General features: G+C 45.7%; 1 protein-coding gene across 3 annotated transcripts in view; it reads left to right on the plus strand.

Moving 5' to 3' along the window:
• LOC105715008 (general transcription factor II-I repeat domain-containing protein 2B) overlaps positions 1–24,422 on the plus strand; it is a 60,624-nt gene that overhangs the window by 32,142 nt on the left and 4,060 nt on the right. For 2 of the 3 annotated variants that reach the window (XM_064375631.1, XM_064375629.1), the window contains exons 9-15: positions 2,051–2,128; positions 10,029–10,085; positions 12,096–12,161; positions 14,719–14,796; positions 16,167–16,250; positions 19,732–19,915; positions 21,195–21,223. In XM_064375631.1, the coding sequence (XP_064231701.1) occupies positions 2,051–2,128; positions 10,029–10,085; positions 12,096–12,161; positions 14,719–14,796; positions 16,167–16,250; positions 19,732–19,915; positions 21,195–21,223 (576 nt within the window). The remainder of the gene's footprint in view (positions 1–2,050; positions 2,129–10,028; positions 10,086–12,095; positions 12,162–14,718; positions 14,797–16,166; positions 16,251–19,731; positions 19,916–21,194; positions 21,224–24,422) is intronic. The other variant, XM_064375630.1, reaches the window with a different exon arrangement.

The following is a 24,422-nucleotide window of genomic DNA, read 5'->3' on the forward strand; positions in this document are numbered from 1 at the left end:
AAAGGCTGGTGTGAGCCATGATTGCACCACTGCACTCCAGCCTGGGTGACAGAGCAAGACCCTGGCTCCAAAAAATAATCATAATCCAAAAGAAAAACAATATTCTGTGTTAAGAAATAAGGATCTGGCTGGGTGCAGTGGCTGATACCTGTAATCCCAGCACTTTGGGAGGTGGAGGCGGGCAGATCACCTGAGATCAGGAGTTCGAGACCAGTTTAGCCAATATGGTGAAATACTGTCTGTACTAAAAATACAAAAATTAGCCGGGCATGGTGGTGCATGCCTGTAATCCTAGCTACTTGGAAGGCTGAGGCAGAAGAATTGCTTGAACCAGGGAGGCGGATGTCGCAGTGAGCCAAGACTATGCGATTGCACTCCAGCCTGGGCGACAGAGTGAAACTCCTTCTCAGAGAAAAAAAAAAAGTTGTAGAGAAAGGAAAAATAGAGCCTTTAACATGAGTAAAATGAAGTAAGGACAGCAGTGTCTCTAAGACAGCGAAGGTGTGGTTTATGCTTCGCAGCTCCTGGGAATCCTTGGGAGGGTCCAGGGACAGTGATGGGCCTCCTCGGCCCAGCTCCTCCTCTGTCACACCCAAGGGTCTTCACACCACAACTGTGGGTGCACATGTCCCTTCCATTCCCATGCAAACAGGTGCTTACCAGAAGCTCCAGCTTCAGGTAAGAGTCTGAACAAAAGATGGTGCTTCTCCCCTGCAGTGGTTCTAGGTCAAACCAAGACAAATTGATGGAAAGAAACAGGTGCAGTATTTCAGCTCAGCACAATTCAGCTGTGAGTACAGCTCAGCTGTGGAATCTTAATCTCGTTTCTGACATGACAGGCCTCAAACTCTTGCCCACTTAATTTTAGTCTTGGATGTTTTCAGAGCTCAGATATGTTCTGCCTATGTCTTACCTGGTCACAGAGAATTAAAAAAAAAACCCGAAGCCACAGGCTCCTCGTACAAACTGGGTAGATGAGGCCGGGGATGGTGGCTCACACCTGTAATCCCAGCAATTTGGGAGGCCAAGGTGGGTGGATCACCTGAGGTCAGGAGTTCGAGACCAGCCTGGCCAACATGGTGAAACCTTGTATCTACTAAAAACACAAAAATTAGCTGGGTGTGGTGGCGTTCACCTGTAATCCCAGCTACTTGGAAGGCTGAGGTGGCATGGGCTTGTGGTCTCAGCCACTTGGGAGGCTGAGGCAGGAGGATCACTTGAACCTAGGAGGCGGATGTTGCAGTGAGCCAAGATCATGCCACTACACTCCAGCCTGGGCAACAGAGTGAGACTCTGTCTAAAAAAAAAAAAAAAAAAAAGATTATACGTGCCAGTTCAGGCCCCATAACAAGAATATTCACACCATTTCATGTAAATGCATGTAGATATTTAGCCACCTTGAAGGGGAAAATCTCCCAAAACTAGGACTAGAACCAGGACTAAGCTCTCCCATCTTCATGATGTCTTCCTTCTTCCTCATCTCCCTCCTTCCCTTTTTTTTTTTGAGACCAAGTCGCTCTGTCACTCAGGCTGGAGTGCAATGGCTCTGTCTCAGCTCACTGCAACCTCTGCCTCCTGGTTCATGCGATTCTCCTGCCTCAGCCTCCCAAGTAGCTGAGACTACAGACACACACCACCACTCCCGGCTAATTTTTGTATTTTTAGTAGAGACGGGGTTTCACCATATTGGCCAGGCTGGTCTTGAACAACCGACCTCAAGTGATCCACCTGCCTCAGCCTCCCAAAGTGCTGGGATTGCAGGTGTGAGCCACCGTGCCCGGCCCCCTCCTTCCTTCTTTCCTTTTTTATTGATTTTACAATTGATATTATTTTTATATAAATATACATCAATACATAAATGTATGTTTTCTATATGTATATTTATAGTATTTCTATTTTTGTATCAAGAGGTCAAATTTGTTCGTAGTGAATGAACTTCAGGTTCTTTTGCTGATTGTAATGTGGCTGTATTAATCAACTTATATTAGCTAGTCACGTTTCTCTGTTGGCAAGCTTAACCTAACATACAATATTTCCATTGCATCCCAAGGTGTTTCCCTGAAAGCAGAAGCTGTCTCAGTCAAGAAAGAATCAGAAGATCCTAATTACTATCAATATGACATGCAAGGTAATTCTGTCTGGGGAAGAAAATAACTTTTCTTCCCCAAAAGTTATTCGGGATGGAAGATTTTAATTACTACCTGTCTAAAAAACAGGCAAACACCCGCGTTTGTTTACCTAGGATCTAGCATACTGCCGTTTAGAGTGAATAATCCTACAGTTATTAAATATATTTTATGTAGCCTAAATCCATGTACTCTTTTGCTTTTTATAGAGATGAAGTGCCACTTTGTTGCCCAGGCTGGCCTCTGACTCCTGGGCTCAAGTAGTCCTCCAGCCTTGGCCTCCAGAAGTGCTGAGATTATAGGCGTCAGCCGCCACGCCTGGCCTAAATCCATATACTCTCTTCTTTTTTGAGTCAGAATCTCACTCTGTTGTGAGACCTCCACCACCACCTGCGGAGGTCTGTCCCGCAGACCCTGACTGAACCACGGATGAATGCATACACCCTCACACCTGTTTCAGTGATTCAGGCGGGCTAGAGATGGTCATCAGCTGCTTTCAGAGGGCAAATGCAGCCAACCCACCAAGACCCCTGTCCATCCTCACATTTATTCAGGATGGATTTAACAGCAGAGGTTCTAACTCAACACACTTGTGGATGATCAACATGGTTGAAAGAGCGGTTTTACGAATGATAAAAGCTTTTGGTTCTGGGGCCCAGAGAAAACACCATTAATGGGTAATTGCCTTTTGACCTCCCCCTAAGAGGGCCATCAGCACAAAGTTTACATAAGGAAACAGAGTAGAGACAAAGGGATGTCGGGTAAACAGACTTAACTGGGAAAGCCTCTTAGCCTCTCTTTTTCCTATGCTAATGTAATGAACCCACTGCCTTCAGCCTGTCCCAGTAAAACCTTTCAGCCTTCCAAAAGGTTTGAGACTAATCTGTAACTTCCCCTAATATTTCCCTAATACTTTGCCAGCAACCCCGAGTGAATTGCAACACTGTTGCCCAAGCTGGAGGTCAGTGGTGCTATTTCCACTCACTGCAACCTCCGCCTCCTGGGCTCAAGTGATCCTTGTGCCTCAGCCTCCCGAGTAGCTGGGATTACAGGCCTGCACTACCACACCTAGCTAATTTTTGCATTTTCTTTTTTTTTTTTTTTTTTTTGAGACGGAGTTTCACTCTTGATACCCAGGCTGGAGTGCAATGGCGCGATCTCGGCTCACCGCAATCTCCGCCTCCTGGGTTCAGGCAATTCTCCTGCCTCAGCCTCCTGAGTAGCTGGGATTACAGGCACGCGCCACCATGCCCAGCTAATTTTTTGTATTAGTAGAGACGGGGTTTCACCACGTTGACCAGGATGGTCTCGATCTCTTGACCTCGTGATCCACCCGCCTCGGCCTCCCAAAGTGCTGGGATTACAGGCTTGAGCCACCGCGCCCGGCCTAATTTTTGCATTTTCAGTAGAGACGGGGCTTCACCATGTTGTCCAGGTTGGTCTTGAACTCCTGGCCTCAAGTGATCCTCCTACCTCAGCCTCCCAAAGTGCTGGGATTACAGGCATGAGCCACCACGCTCACCTAAGTCCATATACTCTTACACATGTGAATGTAAAGGTACTTCAGGATGCATTTTGCTTGAGTTTGTTTATTAAATATTCTTATTTTATGTGCTCCAATCTACTTCCCCCTTATTCTTCCCCTGGTGGCCAGCCCTTCCCCTCTGAGAAAATATTAAAAGTTAAAAGAGGTGAAGCTTAGAGTCAAGAAATTCAAATCCTTGTACTAATAATAGTAGCTTCATTGACATCAGAGAAGCTCGGTGAGCAGCAGCAGATGATTCCTGCCATATGTACACACTTCAAACTTGGCTGGGTCCTCCACCCAAAGGCCCAGAATCCGGCCTGATCCCAGCACGTTCTTGCTTTTTGTTTTTTTTAAGATAAGGTCTGGCTCTGTTACCCAGGCTGGAGTGCAGTGGCATGATCTCAGCTCACTGCAACCTCTGCCTCCTGGGCTCAAGCCATCCTCCCACCTCAGCCTCCTGAGTAGCTGAGACCACAGGAGCACGCCACTGTGCTCGGCTAATTTTTTGTATTTTTTTTTTTCAGAGACAGGGTTTCACCATGTTGCCCAGGCTGGTTTCAAATTCGTGAGCTCAAACAATCCACCTGCCTCGGCCTCCCAAAGTGCTAAGGTGTGAGCTACTGCATCCGGCCTCTGCAGACTTCTGATGAGATTCCACCCCTCTATTTGGGCACGGAGTCTCAATTCCTGCTGGGTGAGGTGGCTCATGCCTGTGAATCCCACCACTTTGGGAGGCCAAGGTGGGAAGTTCAAGATCACCCTAGGAAAGATGGCAAAACCCCTTCTCTACTAAAAATACAAAAATTAGCTGGGCATGGTGGTGGGCACCTGTAGTCCCAACTACTTGGGAGGCTGAGGCAGGAGGATTGCTTGAACCCGGGAGGTGGAGGTTGCAGTGATCTGAGGTCATGCCACTGCACTCCAGCCTGGGCAACAGAGTGAGACCCTGTCTCAAAAACAAACAAACAAACAAAAACCAGTTCATAGTGGAATCTGAATGTGCATGTCTGCACGTCACCATGAGGGGAAAAATACAAGAAAAGCAGAAATGAAATGTGTGCGTGAATTTTTTTCTGTTGCTGACAGACAAATGTTGATTAATAATTTTATAGTACAGTTAGAGTCACTGATAATAAAACCCCAGATTTATTTGGATTTAGTCTGTTACTCAGCAAATAAAATATATGCTATATTCCACCCTCCCCCCTTTTTTTTTTCACTTAAAGAATCCTGGGGCTGGAGTCAGTGGCTTCAGCCTGAAATTGTAACACTTTGGGAGGCCAACGCAGGAGAATGGCTAGAGGCCAGGAGTTCAAGAGGAGCTTGGACAACATAGCGAGACCCTGTCTCTACAAAAATGTTAAAATTATCTGAGTGTGGTGGCATGTGGCTGTAGTTTCAGCTAATGTGGAGGCTGCGGTGGGAGGATCACTTGAGCCCAGGAGTATGAAGCTGCAGTGAGCCATGATCACACCACTGCACTTCAGCTTGGGCAACAGAACGAGACCCTGTCTCAAAAAAAACCAGTCCGGGCACAGTGGCTCATACCTATAATCCCAGCACTTTGGGAGGCCAAGGCAGGTGAATTACGAGGTCAGGAGTTCAAGACCAGCCTGGCCAACATGGTGAAACCCCATCTCTCCTAAAAATACAAAAATTAGCCAGGAGTGGTGTCGGGCACTCGGGAGGCTGAGGCAGGAGAATTGCTTGAACCAGAGAGAGAGAGGTTGCAGTGAGCTGAGATCACACCACTACACTCCAGTCTGGGTGACAGAGCAAGATTCTGTCTCCAAGGAAAAAAAACTGGGGAAAAGAAAACATAAGCCTTTTATTTTATTTTATTTTTTTGAGACAGAGCATTGCTCTTGTCGCCCAGGCTGGAGTGCAGTGGTGCAATCTCAGATCACTGCAACTTCTGCCTTCCAGGTTCAAACAATTCTCCTGCCTCAGCCTTCTGAGTAGCTGGGATTACAGGCGTGCACCCCACGCCTGGCTAATTTTTGTATTATTAGTAAAGACGGGGTTTCTCCATGTTGGCCAAGCTAGTCTTGAACTCCTGACCTCAGGTGATCCACCCACCTCGGCCTCCCAGACTGCTAGAATTACAGGCATAAGCCACCACACCTGACCCATAAGACTTTTAAAAAGAAGTCATAAATTGTCACAACTGTCATGATTTTGCACCACCTAATGAAACAACGCATCTTGGCAATAGTTGTCAGTGGCCATTAAAACAGTTTTATAGAAGTCTGATGGGGACTTTAATCATGTACAGACCTGACTGACAGTTCCTGAACTCACTGGTCACTGGTTACCATCACAAAGAGAAGTAACCAGACATATGTGTCTCCTGACGGCATCCAGCAAGAAGTACACTACACCAACTTTGTCAAGGATTCTTCCAAAAACTAAAAATAAAATCAAACCCAGCCAGGTGTAGTGTCTCATACTTGTAATCCCAGCACTTTGTGAGGCCAACGCAGCAGGATCACTTGAGCCCAGGGGTTCAAAACCAGCCTGGTAAACGTGGTGAGACCCCGTCTTTATAAAAAATACAAAAACTAGCCAGGCGTGGTGGCACATGCCTGTAGCCCCACTACTTGGGAGGCTGAGGAGGGAAGATCACTTGAGCTTGGGAGGTCAAGGCTGCAGTAAGCTGTGATCACACCACTGCACTCCAGCCTGGGTGCTGGAGTGAGACTGTGTCTCAAAAAAAAAAAAAAAAAAAATCAGACCTAAGTCTGATCCAGCCTTTAGATCTAACCAGCAATTTTTAGGAGGTACAGGGAATACAGACACATATGAAAACACCATCACAAGTATGTAGTCGATAAAATCCAGAATGTGAGAAGCTCAGAGAAATGAATTGGTTTTGGTGGTTTTTTGTTTGTTTTGAGACGGAGTCTTGCACTGTTGCCCAGGCTGGAGTACAGTGACGTGATCTCGGCTCACTGCAACCTCCACCTCCCAGGTTCAAGTGATTCTCCTGCCTCAGCCTCAAGAATAACTGAGATTATAGGCGTGTGCCACCATGCCAGGCTGATTTTTGTGTTTTTTGTAGAGAAGGGGTCTCACCATGTTGCCCAGGCTGGTCTCAAACTCCTGACCTCAGATGATGGTGACCTGCCTGCCTTGGCCTCCCAGAGTGCTGGGATTACAGGCATGAACCACCATGCCCGGCAGAGGAGGGGATTTCTATAAAAATATCAACGTTGGCTGGGCACAGTGGCTCATGCCTGTAATCCCAGCACTTTGGGAGGCCAAGATGGGCGGATCCTGAGGTCAGGAGATCAAGACCAGCCTGACCAATGTGGTGAAACCCAGTCTCTACTAAAAATACAAAAATTAGCTGGGTGTAGTGGCATTCACCTGTAGTCCCAGCTACTCAGCAGTCTGAGGCAGGAGAATCGCTTGAACCCAGGAGGCGGAGGTTGCAGTGAGGCAAGATCGCACCACTGCATTCCAGCCTGGGTGACAGAGTGAGACTCCATCTCAAAAAAAAAAAAATCAATGTTATAAAACACAAAAACAGACTATGGAACTGTTCCTCATTAAAGGAGATTTAAAAGACACAACAATTAGAAAAACTACCTGGCCCTAAACCGGATCCCGTACTAAAAAGAGTAAAGCTCTAAAGGACATTTGGGTCAGCTGCGAAAACTGGCATAGCCATGATAAAATGCATCAGCGTGTTGTCTTATGGCTACGTGTCCTGGTTTTTAAAGCTTTGTTGTGATGGTGTAAAGGACTGTCCCTATTCTGAGGAAATAGTCACCGAAGTATATATGAAAGAGTTTGTATATATACACCCATATAGATGTCCAATGGTGGGGAGGAGGGGAGTGGAAGGGAGGGAGAGAAAGGGAATGGGGTAAAATGTTAACATTGTGGCCAGGCTCAGTGTCTCACACCTATAATCTCAGCACTTTGGGAGGCCGAGGCGGGTAGATCACGAGATCAGGAGTTCGAGGCCAGCCTGGCTAACATGGTGAAACCCCGTCTCTACTAAAAATACAAAAATTAGCCGGGCATGGTGATGGGCACCTGTAGTCCCAGCTACTCGGGAGGCTGAGGCAGGAGAATCGCTTGAATCCTGGAGACAGAGGTTGCAGTGAGCCGAGACTGTGCCACTGCACTCCAGTCTGGGCAACAAAGCAAGACTCCATCTCAAAAAAAAAAAAAGTTAACATTTTGTGATCCAGGAAAAAGGTACATGGATCTTTCTACTATTTTATTTCTGTAACTTTTCTGTAAATTTAAAGTTTCTGGTCCAGGCACTGGGAAAAGTGCCTTGGGATCACTTGGGAGGCTGATGCAAGTGGATTGCTTGAGCCTAGGAGTTCAAGACCAGCCTGAGCAACATAGTGGGACCCCCATCTCTACTAAAAAAACATAAAAAGAAAAAAATTAGACGGGTGCCTTGGCTCATGCCTGCAATCCCAGAACTCAGAGAGGCTGATGAGGGTGGTCACCTGAGGTCAGGAGTTGGAGACCAACCTGGCCAACATGGCGAAACCCCGTCTCTACTAAAAATACAAAAATTAGCTGGGACACACACCTGTAGTCCCAGCTACTTGGGAGGCTGAGGCAGGAGAATTGCTTGAACCTGGAAGGCGGAGGTTGCAGTGAGCCAAGACCACACACTGCACTCCAGCCTGGGTGATAAAGTGAGACTCCGTCTCCCCACCAAAAAAATTAGTCACATTCAGTGGTGCATGCCTGTAGTCCCAGCTACTCAGGAGGCTGAGGTGGGAGGATTGTTTGAGCACGGGAGGTCCAGGCTGCAGTCAATCCTCATCACATCACTGCCCTCCAACCTGGTCAACAGAGTAAGACTATCTGAAAATAAAATAAGTACATACAATAATAAAACATAAAATAAATTTTCCAAATAAAAAATTCTTTTTAAAAAAAGACTTTTTTTTTTTTGAGACCTCTTTTGCCCAGGCTGGAGTGAAGTGGTGCAATCTCGGCTCACTGCAACCACCGCCCCCCACCCAGGTTCAAGTGATTCTCCTGCCTCAGCCTCCCGAGTAGCAGAGATTACAGGCACGTGTCACCACGCCTAGCTAATTTTTGTATTTTTAGTAGAGACAGGGTTTCACCATGTTGGCCAGGCTGGTCCCAAATTCTTGACCTCAGGTGATCCACCTGCCTTGGCCTCCCAAAATGCTAAGATTACAGGCGTGAGTCAAAAAAAGACATGTGCTGGGCACGGCGGTTCACACCTGTAATTCCAGTGCCTTGGGAGGCCGAAGCGGGCACATCGCTTGAGCTCAGGAGTTCAAGACCAGAATTGGCAACATAGGGAGACCCTGTCTCTACAGAAAAAATTTAAAAAATTACCCGAATATAAGGCCGGGCGCGGTGGCTCACGCCTGTAATCCCAGCACTTTGGGAGGCCCAGGCGGGTGGATCACAAGCTCAAGAGATGGAGACCATCCTGGCCAACATGGTGAAACCCTGTCTCTACTAAAAATACAAAAATTAGCCAGGTGTTTGGCAGGCGCCTGTAATCCCAGCTACTCAAGAGGCTGAGGCGGAAGAATCACTTCAACCCGGGAGGCAGAGGTTGCAGTGAGCCGAGGCTGTGCCACTGTGCTCCAGCCTGGCAACAGAGCAAGACTCTGTCTCAAAAAAAAAAATTACCCGAGTATGGTGGCACGTGCCTGTAGTCCCAGCTACCTGGGAAGCTGAGGTGGGAAACTCTTTTGAGGCCAGGAGAGGAAGGTTGCAGTGAGCCAAGATCACTCCAGTGCATCCTAACCTGGGTGACACAGTGAGACCCTGTCTCAAATAAATAAAGTATGAGATAACTGGGGAAATTTGAACAATGACTAGATATCAGATGGGGACGAAGAACTATTGTTAATGTTGGGGGTAATCATGATATCGTGGTGATGCAAAAGGAAGAGAGGCCTTATGTCTTTTTTTTTTTTTTTTTTGAGACGGAGTTTCGCTCTTGTTACCCAGGCTGGAGTGCAATGGCGCCATCTCGGCTCACCGCAACCTCCGCCTCCTGGGTTCAGGCAATTCTCCTGCCTCAGCCTCCTGAGTAGCTGGGATTACAGGCGCCTGCCACCACGCCCAGCTAATTTTTGCATTTTTAGTAGAGACAGGGTTTTACCATGTTGGCCAGGTTGGTCTCGAACTGCTGACCTCAGGTGATCTGTCTGCCTCTACCTCCCAAAGTACTGGGACTACAGGTGTGAGCCACCGCACCCTGAAATAAAACTGGCCAGTTTTATTTCAAGGGGTAGAAGTATTTCATGTGTACTCCTATGTGGGTCTTGAATTGTTTGCATTGTATTCAATGATTTCTTTTTCATTTTTGTATTTCTCCTTTTGTTATGCATTATTTATTTTCCTTTCAGGAAGCCACCCTTCTTCCACAAGCAATGAAGTAATAGAAATGGAATTACCAATGGAAGGTTAGAAAAATGTAGCATTTTCTCTCTTTTTTAAAAAAGTTTATAGTATTTTACAAAAACATACTTTTTTTTTTTTTTTTGAGATGGAATCTTGCTCTGTCGCCCAGGCTGGAGTACAGTGGCACGATCTCAGCTCATTACAACCTCCGTCTCCCAAGTTCAAGTGATTCTCGTACCTCAGCCTTCCAAGTAGCTGGGACTACAGGCATGCGCCACCACGCCCAGCTAATTTTCATATTTTTAGAAGAGACGGGGTTTTACCGTGTTGGCCAGGCTGGTCTTGAACTCCTGACCTCAAGCTATCCATCCACTTCTGCCTCCCAAAATGCTAGGATTATAGGCATAAGCCACTGTGCCTAGCTGAAAGTTTATAGTGTTTTACAGAAAACATACTCTTTTATACATGTAAGTTGGAAGATAAAGAAGGTGACTTCCTGACATGCCTGCCTTCTCAAACTATTAATAGTTGAGTTCTTGTCCTAAGATACAGTATTAAGGGCCTTATTACTTCTGGTACTCCTGATCTGTGAGTGATGCTGCTTCAAGCACCTGCATGCGGAAGTTAACTTTGACGGGTGCTGTTTGTGCTTTGCCTTTTACACGGCATGACAGAACTTTTTTGGTCAGAGTCGAATAGTATTTTAGGAAATTCTTGAATTAGAAGTAAAATTTGATAATACTTCCTTCCATTCATATATAAATCTTGAGCATCAATATAAATCTTGAGAATAGAGCCTAAATTCCTAACGAGGTTTATGTATGTCCAAGGTAAAATTAATAAAAAAAAGGGCAGGGTGTGATGGTTCACGCCTGTAATCCCAGTACTTTGGGAGGCCAAGATGGGCAGATCACCTGAGGTCAGGAGTTCAAGACCAGCCTGGGCAACTTAGTGAAACCCGTCTCTACTAAAAATATACAACTTAGCTGGGTGTGGTGGCAGGTGCCTGTCCCATCTACTCAGGAGGCTGAGGCAGGAGAATTGCTTCAACCTAGGAGGCAGAGGTTGCAGTGAGCCAAGATCATGACGCTCCACCCCAGCGTGGGCGACAGAGTGAGACTGTCTCAAAATAATAATAATAATAATAATAATAATAATAATAATAATTAATAAAAAAGATTTCCTGTCCAAGGTCGGGCACAGTGGCACATGCCTATAATCCCAGCACTTTGGGAGGCTGAGGTGAGTGGATCACGAGGTCAAGAGATCGAGACCATCCTGGCCAAGATGGTGAAACCCTATCTCTACTAAAAATACAACAATTAGCCAGTCATGGTGGTGAGCGCCTGTAATCCTAGCTACTCGGGAGGCTGAGGCAGGAGAATCGCTTGAAGCCAGGAGGTGGAGGTTGCAGTGAGCTGAGATCAAGCCACTGCACTCCAGAGTGAGACTCCGTCTCAAAAAAAAAAAAAAAGGATTTCCTGTCCAAACCTAGAGGCATGGGACATCTTTGTCTATTTACAGGCATTGTGATCTTACTTTTAGCTGTGTATCTGACTTAGACAGAGAGTAACACATATACTACCTGAAATGCTTCTTTTTTTTTTTTTTTTTTTTTCCGGAAACAGTCTTGCCACGTTGCCCAGTCTAGAGGGTAATATGTCGCAATCTCAGCTCACCACAGCCTCCACCTCCCAGATTGAAGCAATTCTCCTGCCTCAGCCTCCTGAGTAGTTGGGATTACAAGCCTGCACTGCCACGCCAGGCTAATTTTTGTATTTTCAGTAGACACAGGGTTTCACCATGTTGCCCAGGCTTGTCTTCAACTCCTGGCCTCAAGTGATCCACCCACCTCGGCCTCCCAAAGTGCTGGGATTACAGGCCTGAGCCACCGTGCCCACCCCAATTACTGTTTATTATCCTATTATCATTGCTTATAAAATTAATATTATATATTAACTGTATTTCAAATGCCAGGATCAGCTACTTTTTTTGGTATAGGACCAGTAATTTGTTGGAATATGAAGAGAATACTTAATAATGAATGTCATTTTAGAAATTTTTTTTTCAAGATTCCACTCCGCTGGTTCCTTCAGAAGAACCAAATGAGGACCCTGAAGCCGAGGTAAAAATCGAAGGTTAGTTGCCAAAAGCCCCATTGCCAAGTATGGTTTTCCTTCTTCCTAACGGGATGAATTATGGGGAGGATGGCCGAGTGCGGTGGGTCACGCCTGTAATCCCAGCACTTTGGGAGGCCAAGGCGGGTGTATGGCTTGAGCCCAGGAGTTCGAGACCAGCTTGGGCAATATAGTGAAACCCTGTCTGTACTAAAAACACAAAAATTAGCTGGGCATGATGGCACATGTCTGTAGTGCCAGCTACTCGGGAGGCTGAGGCAGGAGGATCACTTGAACCTGGGAGCAGAAGTTGCAGTGAGCCAAGATCTCACCACTGCACTCCAGCCTGAGTGAGAGTGCGAGACTCCATCTCAAAAAAAAAAAAGAAAAAAAAAGAAATCCAGGTGCGGTGGCTCACACCTGTAATCCTAGCACTTCGGGAGGCTGAGGGGGGTGGATCACAAGGTCTGGAGTTCAAGACAAGTCTGGCCAACATGGTGAAACCCTGTCTTAACTAAAAATACAAAAATTAGCTGGGCATAGTGGCACAGGCCTGTAGTTTCAGCTACTCGGGAGGCTGAGGCGGAGGAATCACTTGAACCCGGGAGGTGGAGGTTGCAGTGAGCTGAGATTGGATCACTGCACTCCAGCCTGGGCGACAGAGACTCCATCTCAAAAAAAAAAAAAAAAATAGCCAGGCATGGTGGCTCATGCCTGTAATCCAGCACTTTGGGAGGCTGAGGTGGGTGGACCACCTAACGTCAGGAGTTTGAGACCAGCCTGGCCAACGTGGTGAAACCCTGTCTCTACTGAAAATACAAAAAATCAGCCAGGTGTGGTAGCGGATGCGTATAATCCCAGCTACTCAGGAGGCTGAGGCAGGAGAATCACTTGAACCCGGGAGGCGGATGTTGAAGTGAGCCTAGGTTGCACCGCTGCACTCCAGCCTCGCCAACAAGAGCGAAACTCCATCTCAAAAAAAAAAAAATTGGGAAGAGCTTGACATCTCTAATGTGTGTTTATATAACTTGGGAGGCTGAGGCAGGATTTCAAGGCTGCGATGAACTGTGATTACGCCCCTGCACTCCAGCCTGGGCAACAGAGCAAGACCCCCACCTCTAAAAATAAAAATTAAAAGAAAAATTTTTTTAAGTCTTGCATATCAGCACTGACCCGCAGCTGGGCCTCATCTGTGCTGTGTTCAAGTGAGGAAAGAATGACACGTCCAGAATATGTAAAGGGGGAGGATGGAAAGGAAAGGATGATTCACTCAGACGTAGCCCCCTTCCTGCTCGAGTGGACAGACAGATGTCAAAAGTAATTGCTCAGGCCAGCAGCCGGAGTTTAAGTGCAAGTATCTAAAAGAAGTGAAGTTGAAAGTGTGATTTGAGGCCGGCGCGGTGCCTCACACCTGTAATCCCAGCACTTTGGGGGGCCCAGATGGGTGGATCCCTTGAGGCCAGGAGTTCAAGACCAGCCCGGCCAACATGGCAAAAACCCTTCTCTACTAAAAATACAAAAATTGGCCGGGCGCGGTGGCTCAAGCCTGTAATCCCAGCACTTTGGGAGGCTGAGACGGGTGGATCATGAGGTCAAGAGATCGAGACCATCCTGGTCAACATGGTGAAACACCGTCTCTACTAAAAATACAAAAAATTAGCTGGGCATGGTGGCACGTGCCTGTAATCCCAGCTACTCAGAAGGCTGAGGCAGGAGAATTGCCTGAACCCAGGAGGCGGAGGTTGCGGTGAGCCGAGATCGCGCCATTGCACTCCAGCCTGGGTAACAAGAGCGAAACTCCATCTCAAAAAAAAAAAAAAAAAAAAAAATTACAAAAATTAGGGCCAGCCACAGTGGCTGTAATCCCAGCTACTCAGAAGGCTGAGGCAGGAGAATTGCCTGAACCCAGGAGGCGGAGGTTGCGGTGAGCCGAGATCGCGCCATTGCACTCCAGCCTGGGTAACAAGAGCGAAACTCCATCTCAAAAAAAAAAAAAAAAAAAAAAATTACAAAAATTAGGGCCAGCCACAGTGGTTCATACCTATAATCTCAGCACTTTGGGAGGCTGAGGCAGGTGAATCACTTGAGAACAGGAGTTTGAGACCAGCATGACCAACATGGTGAAACCCCATCTCTACTAAAAAAATACAAATATTAGCTGGGTGTGGTGGTGGGCACCTGTAATACCAGCTACTGAGGAGGCTGAGGCACAAGAATCGCTTGAACCTGGGAAGTGGAGGTTGCAGTGAGCTGTGATCACGTCACTGCACTCCAGCCTGGGCAATAGAGACTCAGGAAAAAAAAAAAAAAAAAATTAGCCGGGTGATGCATGCCTGTGGTCCCAGCTACTCAGGAGGCTGAGGTGAGAGAATCACTCGGCCATGGGAGGTTGAGGCTGCAGTGAGCTAGAACCACATCACTGCATTCCAGCCTGGACTACAGAGTAAGACCCTGTCTCAAAAAAAAAAAAAAAAAAAAAGATTCAGACTGTGTTTCTGATCAAAGCAGCACTTAGATAGATTTAAAGGAGAATTGGCCTTATTCTTTGTAAACTCTAAACTTCAACTTCTGTTTTAAGGAAACATAAATTCATCCAGTGTTACAAATTCTGCGGCAGGCGTTGAAGATCTTAACATCGTTCAGGTGACTGTTCCAGGTATGGACTAACGTTATATTTTCTCTTTTGTCTTAATTAATTTTTGACATAGGGCGGTCTCTTAGACCTGTCATTTTTACTTAGTTCACCCTGGCAACTAAGAAATGACAGTTCAGGAATATAAAATGTGCTGCAGGTTGCTACATACCAAGCATCTGGCTCGTATCAGACGTTGTTAATTAGATATTTAGCTTCTCCCAGCCAAGCCCGGGCATTACCTGGAAAATGCATCTCAGAGCAGGCAGCTCAGAGCACCAGCTATAGCTGAGTTGGAACTGGCCACAGAGGTGAAATGTTTTTGTTGCCCGTCACTAAGTAATCTTCTATATGTGTATGTAAAATATATCTGGAAGGATACAAGAGAATCTGATAATGTAGTTCCTCCAGGGAAGGAAACTGACAGCTGAGATAGGGATGGGAGAGAGACATTCGAGATGTTTCTGTATATTACTCCTCTTGAATGTTGAGTCATATGACTGCTTTAGTTATTCAAAAGTAAATAAAGTTTTAAAGTGTTGAAAAATATCTAAAAAGTAAAAACACAAAAAGGGCCAGGCATGGTGGTACATGGGTGTAATCTCAGCACTTTAGGAGGCTGAGGCAGGAGGATCACTTGAGCCCAGGAGTTTGAGACCAGCCTGCACAATGCAGTGAGACCCTGTCTCTAAAAAAAAAAAGAAAAGAAAAACAGGCCAGGTGCAGTAGCTCACACCTGTAATCCCAGCACTTTGGGAGGCTGAGGTGGGTGGATCACCTGAGGTGAGGAGTTTGAGACCAGCCTGGCCAACATGGTGAAACCCTGTCTCTACTAAAAATACAAAAACTAGCCAGGCATGGTAGTAGGCACCTGTAATCCCAGCTACTTGGGAGTCTGAGGAAGGAGAATAGCTTGAACCCAGGAGTCAGAGTGTGCGGTGAGCCAAGATTGTGCTGTTGCACTCCAGCCTGGGCAACAAGAGCAAAACTCAGTCTCAGAAAAAAAAAAAGAAGAAATAACAGAAAAATATACCTTACCTTCTAATCCTAGTACCTCTTATCCCTTTTACTTGTCATATTTCGTTGGCTAAGATTTCTATTTTAAGGTTGAAAAGTGGTGGTGAAAGTAAACTTCCTTGTCTTGTATAATATTGAAAATATTCCCTAAAAGTAGTATGTAATATGTTTCTTTAGGTTTATAATTTGGAGAAAATTCTCTGTTGTCTATAATGCCTTCCATTTCCAAATTTCCAAAATGCTTAATTATTGCTCAAAGTAAACTGAATAACAATCCAGGTAAAACACTTTCTCGGGTGCAAACAGGCGTTTCCTCCAGCAGCTTTCTTAGGAGAAAATACATGAATAACCCTGGCTTGTTTATTTGTTATTTTTAGATAATGAGAAAGAAAGATTATCAAGCATTGAAAAGATTAAACAGCTAAGAGAACAAGTTAATGACCTCTTTAGCCGAAAATTTGGTAAGTTTTTATATCTTTTTATATCCAGAATTCATACACTTGAAATACTTCTTTTTAAAAGAATACTTGGCCAGGTGCAGTGGCTGACATCGGTAATCACAGCACTTGAGGAGGCCAAGGATAAAGAATCACTTGAGCCCAGGAGTTCAAGACCAGCCTGGGGAACAAAACAGCACCACAGCTCTACAAAAGAAAAAAAAAAATAACACTTTATCTTATAAGAAGTTGATCTTGGCTGGGTGAGGTGGCTTACACTTGTAATCCCAGCACTTTGGAAGGCCAAGGTGGGCGGATCACTTGAGGCCAGGAGTTTGAGACCAGCCTGGCCAACATGGCAAAACCCCATCACTACTAAAAATACAAAACATTAGCCAGTTGTGGTGGTGCACACCTGTAATCCCAGCTACTCAGGAGGTTGAGGCACGAGAATCACTTGAAACTGGGAGGCGGGAGATTGCAGTGAGCCGAGATTGCGCCATTGTACTCCAACCTGGGTGACAGAACGAGACTGTCTCAAAAAAAAAAAAAAAAAGAAATTGATCTTTTTGTGAAAGAGCTATGATAAAAATTAGTCAATGTATCTTTTTACAGAAGAGCTTTTGCGTAGTGGCACTGTCTAATTACAATAATAACGATAGCTATCTTTGTTTTACTGAGTGCTTACCTTGGCTATTATTTTTTGCGCTCAACTTGTGTTTGATTATTTAATCCTCACATAAAACCTTTCAGGTGGGCACCATGATACCCCCGTGTAATGGATGGAGAAGCTGAGTCTGCCTCCTACCCATGTCAATTTTATTTATTTATTTATTTATTTATTTGAAAGAAAGAAAGAAAAAAAAAGAATGAAGAAGAGGAAAAAAAAGGAAGAGGAAGAGAGAGAGAGAATGGGAGTATTGCTTTCTTGCCCAGGCTAGAATGCAGTTTAAAAATGGGTATTGAAAACCTCTTTTATACCAATAATTATACTTAATGATGTAGACAGGAAGGAATAAGGGAATAAAAAAACAAACAAACAGCCAACCAATATTTCATTTAAACCTATGAAATGCTATGCGATTACTGAGGAGTGATTTACTTCCAATTATGTAGTCACTTTTGGAATAGGTGTGAGGTGGTAATGTATGTTTTGTGTATTTGAAGTGGAGAGTTCTATAAATGTTTATTAAGTTTACTTGTTCCGGGTCTGAGTTCAAGTCCCGGATGTCCTTGTTAATTTTCTGTCTTGTTGATCTATAGAATCGTTAGCTCTTCTTGTTACATTGATCCTTTTGCCATTATGTAATGTCCTTCTTTGCCTCTTTTGATCTTTGTTGCTTTAAAGTCTATTTTATCAGAGGCGAGAATTGCATCTCCTACTTTTTATTTATTTGTTTATTTTTACTCTCTGGTTGGTAAATCTTCCTCCATCCCTTTGTTTTGAGTCTTTGTGTATCGTTGCATGTGAGATGGGTCTGGATGCAGCATACCGATAGGTTTTGGCTTTTTGTCCAATTTGAATATATATGAGTTTAATACTGCCATTTGATGCTAGCTTGCTGTTTTGCCCATTAGTTGGTGTAAATTTTTCATTGTATTGATGCTCTTTGCTTTTTGATTTATTTTTGGAAAGGCTGATATTGGTTGTTCCTTTATATGTACAGTGCTTCCTTCAGAAGCTCTTGTAAAGCAGGCCTGGTGGTGGTAAAGTCTCTAAGTACTTGCAAAAGATTTAATTTTTTCTTCACTTATGAAGCTTAGTGTGGCTGGATATGAAATTCTGGGTTGAAAGTTCTTTTCTTTGAGGATGTTAAATATTGGTCCCCACTCTTTTCTGGCTTGTAGGGTTTCTGCTGAGAGATCTGCTGTAAGTCTGATAGGTTTCCCTTTATGGGTAACCTGACCTTTCTCTCTGGCTGCCCTTAGTATTTTCTCCTTCATTTCAACCCTAATAAATCTGGTGATTATGTGCCTTGGGATTGGTCTTCTTGAAGAATATCTTTGTGGTGTTCTCTGTATTACTGGGAGTTGAATATTACCCTGCCTTGCTAGGTTGGGAAAGTTTTCCTGGATAATATCCTGAAGAGTATTTTCCAACTTTGATTCATTCTCTTCGTCACATTCAGGTACACCTATCAAACGTAAATTAGGTCTTTTCACATAGTCCCATATTTCCTGGAGACTTTGCTCATTCCTTTTCATCCTTTTTTCTCCAATCTTGTCTTCTCGTTTCATTTCACTAAGCTGTTCCTCGACATCTGATATCCTTCCTTCTGCTTGATCAATTCGACTGTTTAAACTTGTGCATACTTCGCGAAGTTCTCGTGTTGTGTTTTTCAGTTCCATCAATTCACTTATATTCCTCTCTAAATTGTCCATTCTCGTTAACATTTCGTCAAATCTTTTTTCAAGGTTCTTAGTTTCTTTGCATTGAGTTAGAACAAGTTCTTTTAATTCACAGAAGTTTCTTATCACGCACCTTTTGAAACCTGCTTCTGTTATTGGAACACACTCACTCTCCATTAAGCCTTGTGCCGTTACTGATGAGGAATTGCAATCCCCTGTAGAGGGAGAGGCATTCTGATTTTGAGTCTTCTCTGCCTTTTTAGGCTGGTTTCTTTCCTTCATTATATATTTATCCCTCTGTCGTCTTTGTAATTACCGACTTTCTAAGTAGGTCTCTGAGCAGACATCCACCTTGTTGATTCCCAGCGCCGAAATCTGAGCAATCCACTGTGCACCGGTCAAAACAGTGGTGTTAAGATTGATGGTGCTTTTCTACCCAGGAATCTCCAGACTCTGCACCAAGAACTGCTGCGCTGAGGCGCCAGCAAAACTGCCGTGCCGGCCACAAGAGTCGCCCTGGCGACCCGTGGGGCTCCTCCGCTGGGAATCTCTTGGTCCGTGAGCAACAAAAATTCGTCTGAAAGTGTGGCATCCTCTCATTCTCTGCGCTTTCACTGGGAGCTATGAGCCCGAGCTGCTAGTGATCGGCCATCTTGGATCTCTCCTCCCCAATTTTAAAATTGTATTCACACATCATAGTACCACTGGAAAATAAAGTAGTAATGGATGATCATAAATATTGTCATCTGGTTGTTCTAAATTCTGACATTAAAGATAAATCCTGGCTTAGGAAATGTAAGGAACAAACTCAGCTAGTTTTATTTGTGTGTTTTTTTATTTGTTGCGTTGTTTTGTTTTGAGACAGAGTCTCACTCTGTTTCCGAGGCTGGAGTGCAGTGGGGCCATCTCAGCTCACTGCAAATTCTGCCTCCTGGGTCCCTCCTGTGTAGCTGGGATTGCAGGCATGAACCACCATGCCCAGATAGTTTTTGTATTTTTAGTAGAGACAGGGTTTCCCCATATTAGTCAGGCTGGTCTCAAGCTCCTGGCCTCAAGTGATTCACCCACCTCGGCCTCCCAAAGGGCTGGGATTACAGGCGAGAGCCACCTCGCCCGGCCAAACTCAGCTAGTTTTATGCTGCTCATCCCATCACAGGTGAAGCAATTGGCGTGGATTTCCCTGTGAAAGTTCCCTACAGGAAGATCACATTCAACCCTGGCTGTGTGGTAATTGACGGCATGCCCCCGGGGGTGGTGTTCAAGGCCCCTGGCTACCTGGAAATCAGTTCCATGAGGAGGATCTTGGATGCAGCTGAGTTTATCAAATTCACAGTCATCAGGTAAGTGAGTCAAGAGGATGACTCTGGAGACTGTGACCTGCCCGAGGTGGGCATGTGGCAGCCTCAAGATTTGCATTCCATGACGTGGGCTGGGGGTTTGTTCCCGCAGCAGACCACTGGGCCATGCTGTCTCACACTGACTTAATCATCCTCTGCTTCCTTGAGATGTGTCCGTGTCTCTGTTTCTTGGTGATCACAGGCAGCCTGTCCCAGTTTTAGCTCGCACGGCACCTAGCATAGAGTTGACACTCTGCAAAAGTTTGTCCAATAAAACTAAGTGGGGCTGGGTGCAGTGGCTCACACCTGTAATCCTAGCACTTTGGGAAGTCCAGGCGGGTGAATCACTTGAGGCCAGGAGTTCAAGACCAGCCTGGCTAACATGGCAAAACGATGTCTCTACTAAAAATACAACAATTAGCCGGGTGTGGTGGTGTGTGCCTCTAATACCAGCTACTCAAGAGGCTGAGGCAGGATAATAATTTGATCTGGGAGGTGGAGGTTTCGGTGAGCTGAGATGGCACCACTGCACTCCAGCCTGGGCAACAGAACGAGACTCTGTCTCAAAAAATAAATAAATAGTCCCGGCACAGTGGCTCACGCCTGTAATCCCAGGATTTTGGAAGGCCAAGGCAGATGGATAATTTGAGGTCGGGAGTTCTAGACCAGCCTTGCCAACATGGTGAAATCTCATCTCTACTAAAAATAAAAATTAGCCGGTGTAGTGGTACATGCCTGTAATTCCAGCTACTCAGGTCAATTGCTTGAACCCAGAATGTGGAGGTTGCAGTGAGCCCAGATCATGCTACTGCACGCCAGCCTCAGCAATGGAGTGAGACTCCATCTCAAAAAAAAAAAAAAGTTGAGCATGGTGGCTCACACCTGTAATCCCAGCACTTTGGGAGGCTGAGGCAGGTGGATCACCTGAGGTCAGGAGTTCAAGACTAGCCTGGCCAACATAGTGAAACCCCATCTCTACTAAAAAATACAGAAAATTACCTGGGCATGGTGGTGGGTGTCTAATCCCGGCTACTGAGGATTCTGAGGCAGGAGAATCACTTGAACCTGGGAGGCGGAGGTTGCAGTGAGCTGAGATCATGCCACTGCACTCCAGCCTGGGCAACAAGAGCGAAACTCTGTCTCAAAAAAACAAAAACAAAACAAAATAAATAAATATTCTTCTATTAAAAAATAAATAAGTAAAAATTAAAAACAATAAAACTAAGTGGACAAAAGAGGAAAGGCGAGCTTACCGCATTTATCACCGTGTCTCTCTCTTCAGGCCACTTCCAGGACTTGAGCTCAGTAATGGTGAGTATTCTGCATGGTGAGAAGAACGTTCCAGCAATGTTGGGCCACAGGAAGCGTCTTGGTGGGTGCTCACCATGGGGTCCTTGCTTCCTGAGCCTGGGAGCCAAGCATACTGCCTTTGATGCATGCTTTGTTTTTCCTGCATATGATAAGGTTAGATAATTCTGTTTGAATTTGATAAACCAGGCGTTTTTTCTCATACAACAGTCTGAAGGAGTGTGATCTGTATCATACCATACGTGTGAAGTAAGATGTGGACATTCTGGTTTTTTTGTTTTTTTTGGAGATGGAGTCTTGCTCTGTCACCCAGGCTGGCTTGATCTCAGCTCACGGCAACCTCCGCCTCCCCAGTTCAAGCAATTCTCCTGCCTCGGCCTCCCGAGTAGCTGGGATTACGGGAATGTGCCAACATGCTCGGCTAATTTTTGTATTTTTATTTTTGAGATGGAGTTTTGCTCTTGTTGCCCAGGCTGGAGTGCAATGGCACAATCGGCTCACTGCATCCTCCGCCTCCCGGGTTCAAGCGATTCTCCTGCCTTGGTCTCCCGAGTAGCTGGGATTAGAGGCGTGTGCCACCACGACCAGCTAATTTTTGTATTTTTAGTAGAGACGGGGTTTCTCCATGTTGGTCGGGCTGGTCTTGAACTCCCGACATCAGGTGATCCGCCCTCCTCAGCCTCCCAAAGTGCTGGGATTACAGGCGTGAGCCAGCGAGAGTGGCTGATGTGGCACACTGTTTATTCAAGTGTGCTTTGTGGCAGGAGCTCCCCTGAGGCCACCTGTACAACTGCACTAAGTTGACAGTACTGATCTCCTCTGTGTTAGTTGGTAAATAGTGCCTGCCTGGCCACCCAGCCCCACCCTAGTGCCCCCCGACCTTGGCTTGACCTCCCTACAGTGCTGAAGCCAAAGGGGTTCCACCGGGCATGGCATGGACCCCCAGAACCCTTCCAGTGCTGAGGCTAGAGCTGTCTTTTTGTTTTTTGGGTTTTTTTTGAGATGGAATCTCGGCCTGTCGCCCAGGTTGGAGTGCAGTGGCGAGATCTCAGCTCACTGCAACCTCTAACTCCCAGGTTCAAGCTATTCTCCTGCCTCAGCCTCACGAGTAGCTGGGATTACAGGCCTGCACCACCATGCCCAGCTAATTTTTGTATTTTTTAGTAGAGACGGGGTTTCACCATGTTGGTCAGGCTATTCTCGAACTCCTGACCTTGTGATCCACCTGCCTCGGCCTCCCAAAGTGCTGGGATTATAGGCATGAGCCACATCACCCGGCCTTTTTTTTTTAGATGGAGTCTTGCTCTGTCACCCAGGCTGGAGTGCAGTGGTGTGATCTTGGCTCACTGCAACCTCCACCTCCCAGGTTCAATCCATTCTCCTGCCTCAGCCTTCTGAGTAGCTGGGATTACAGGCGCGTGCCACCATGTCCGGCTAATTTTTGTATTTTTTAGTAGAGACAGTTTTGCCACGTTAGCTAGGCTGGTCTCGAACTCCTGATATCAAATGATCCACCCACTTCGCCCCCTAAAGTGCTGGGATTACAGATGTGAGCCACCGAGCCCAGCCCAGCATCTGTTCTGATTGAGCAATGCCCAGGCACTCTTCTTCTTAAATATTCTCTTTTTTTCTCTTCACCTTTTATTCTAAGTTCCAGGGTCCACGTGCAGGATGTGTAGGTTTACACAGGTAAACATGTCATGTGGTTTGCTGCACAGATTAACCCATCACCTAGGTATTAAGCCCAGCACCCATTAGCTATTCTTCCTGATGCTCTCCCTCCCCCTACCCGACACCCCCAGCCTGTTAAATATTCTTTTTTTTTTTTCTGAAACGGAATCTCACTCTGTTGCTCAGGCCAGAGTGCAATGGCGCAATCTTGGCTTACTGCAACCTCCACTTCCTGGGTTTAAGCGATTCTCCTGCCTCAGCCTCCCAAGTACCTGGGATTACAGGCATGCACCACAACGCCCAGCTAATTTTGTATTTTTAGGAGAGTCAGGGTTTCACCATGTTGGTCAGACTGGTCTCAAACTCCCGACTTCAGGTGATCTACCCGCTTTGGCCTCCCAAAGTGCTGGGATTGCAGGCATGAGCCACCGCTCCCAGCGGGATGTTAAATATTCTTTTTTTTTTTTTTTTTTTGAGACGGAGTTTCGCTCTTGTTACCCAGGCTGGAGTGCAATGGCGCGATCTCGGCTCACCGCAACCTCCGCCTCCTGGGTTCAGGCAATTCTCCTGCCTTAGCCTCCTGAGTAGCTGGGATTACAGGCACACGCCACCATGCCCAGCTAATTTTTTCTATTAGTAGAGATGGGGTTTCACCATGTTGACCAGGATGGTCTCGATCTCTTGACCTCGTGATCCACATGCCTCGGCCTCCCCAAGCTGGGATTCTGGGATTACAGGCTTGAGCCACCGCGCCCAGCCGTTAAATATTCTTAATGTCTTCCCTGGATACCTTGCAAGTTAGTCAGTATCCTGTCAAGTAGACTATGGAGAGGTGTTCTCACGAGTGTGAGTCACCAGGGAACCTCCTAATGTAATGTTTGAAAACCAAAGGATTCTATTAAAATGCTCCATTCTTATTCCCAAACGCATCTGATTGCTAAATGATTTTTTTAAATCTTTATAATAGCTTTATTTATTTATTATTGTGTTTTTTAGAGACTAGGTCTCTCTCTGTTGTCTAGTCTGGAGTGCAGTGGCGTGATTATAGCTCACTGCAGTCTGGAACTCCTGGCCTCAGGTGATTCTCCCACCTCTGCCCCCCGAGTAGCTGGGACAGCAATGCCATGCCCGGCTAATCTTATTTTTTTGTCTTCTTTTTTGGGAAGACAGGCTTCAAGCGATCCTCCTGCCTCAGCCTCCCAAAGTGCCGGGATTATAGGCATGAGCCACTGTACATGGCCTTTGTTTTCTTAAGTTGCACTTTTACGTGTGTGTGCTCTGGAGATACCTTGCTGACCGGCAGGGTGGCCAGGTTCTTTAAATCTCAAACACTAACCCCTGCATGCTTGAACACGTCTATATAGGCGAGTTCTGTGTGGTTCTGTGGCCATCACCCTTGTCATTTGAGACTCACAGCAGGTAAAAATCATATGCCTTTTCTGTGCTCATTCCCATCTCTGTTACTTCAAAGTTTTCTTGGGAACCAAATGAGAAAATATGTTAAAATGCATACATAAGGTCAGGCTAAGTG

Source organism: Aotus nancymaae, unplaced genomic scaffold, assembly GCF_030222135.1.
Source record: "Aotus nancymaae isolate 86718 unplaced genomic scaffold, 86718_ANA_hifiasm-v0.15.2.pri h1tg000012l, whole genome shotgun sequence".
NCBI classification, from domain to species: domain Eukaryota; kingdom Metazoa; phylum Chordata; class Mammalia; order Primates; family Aotidae; genus Aotus; species Aotus nancymaae.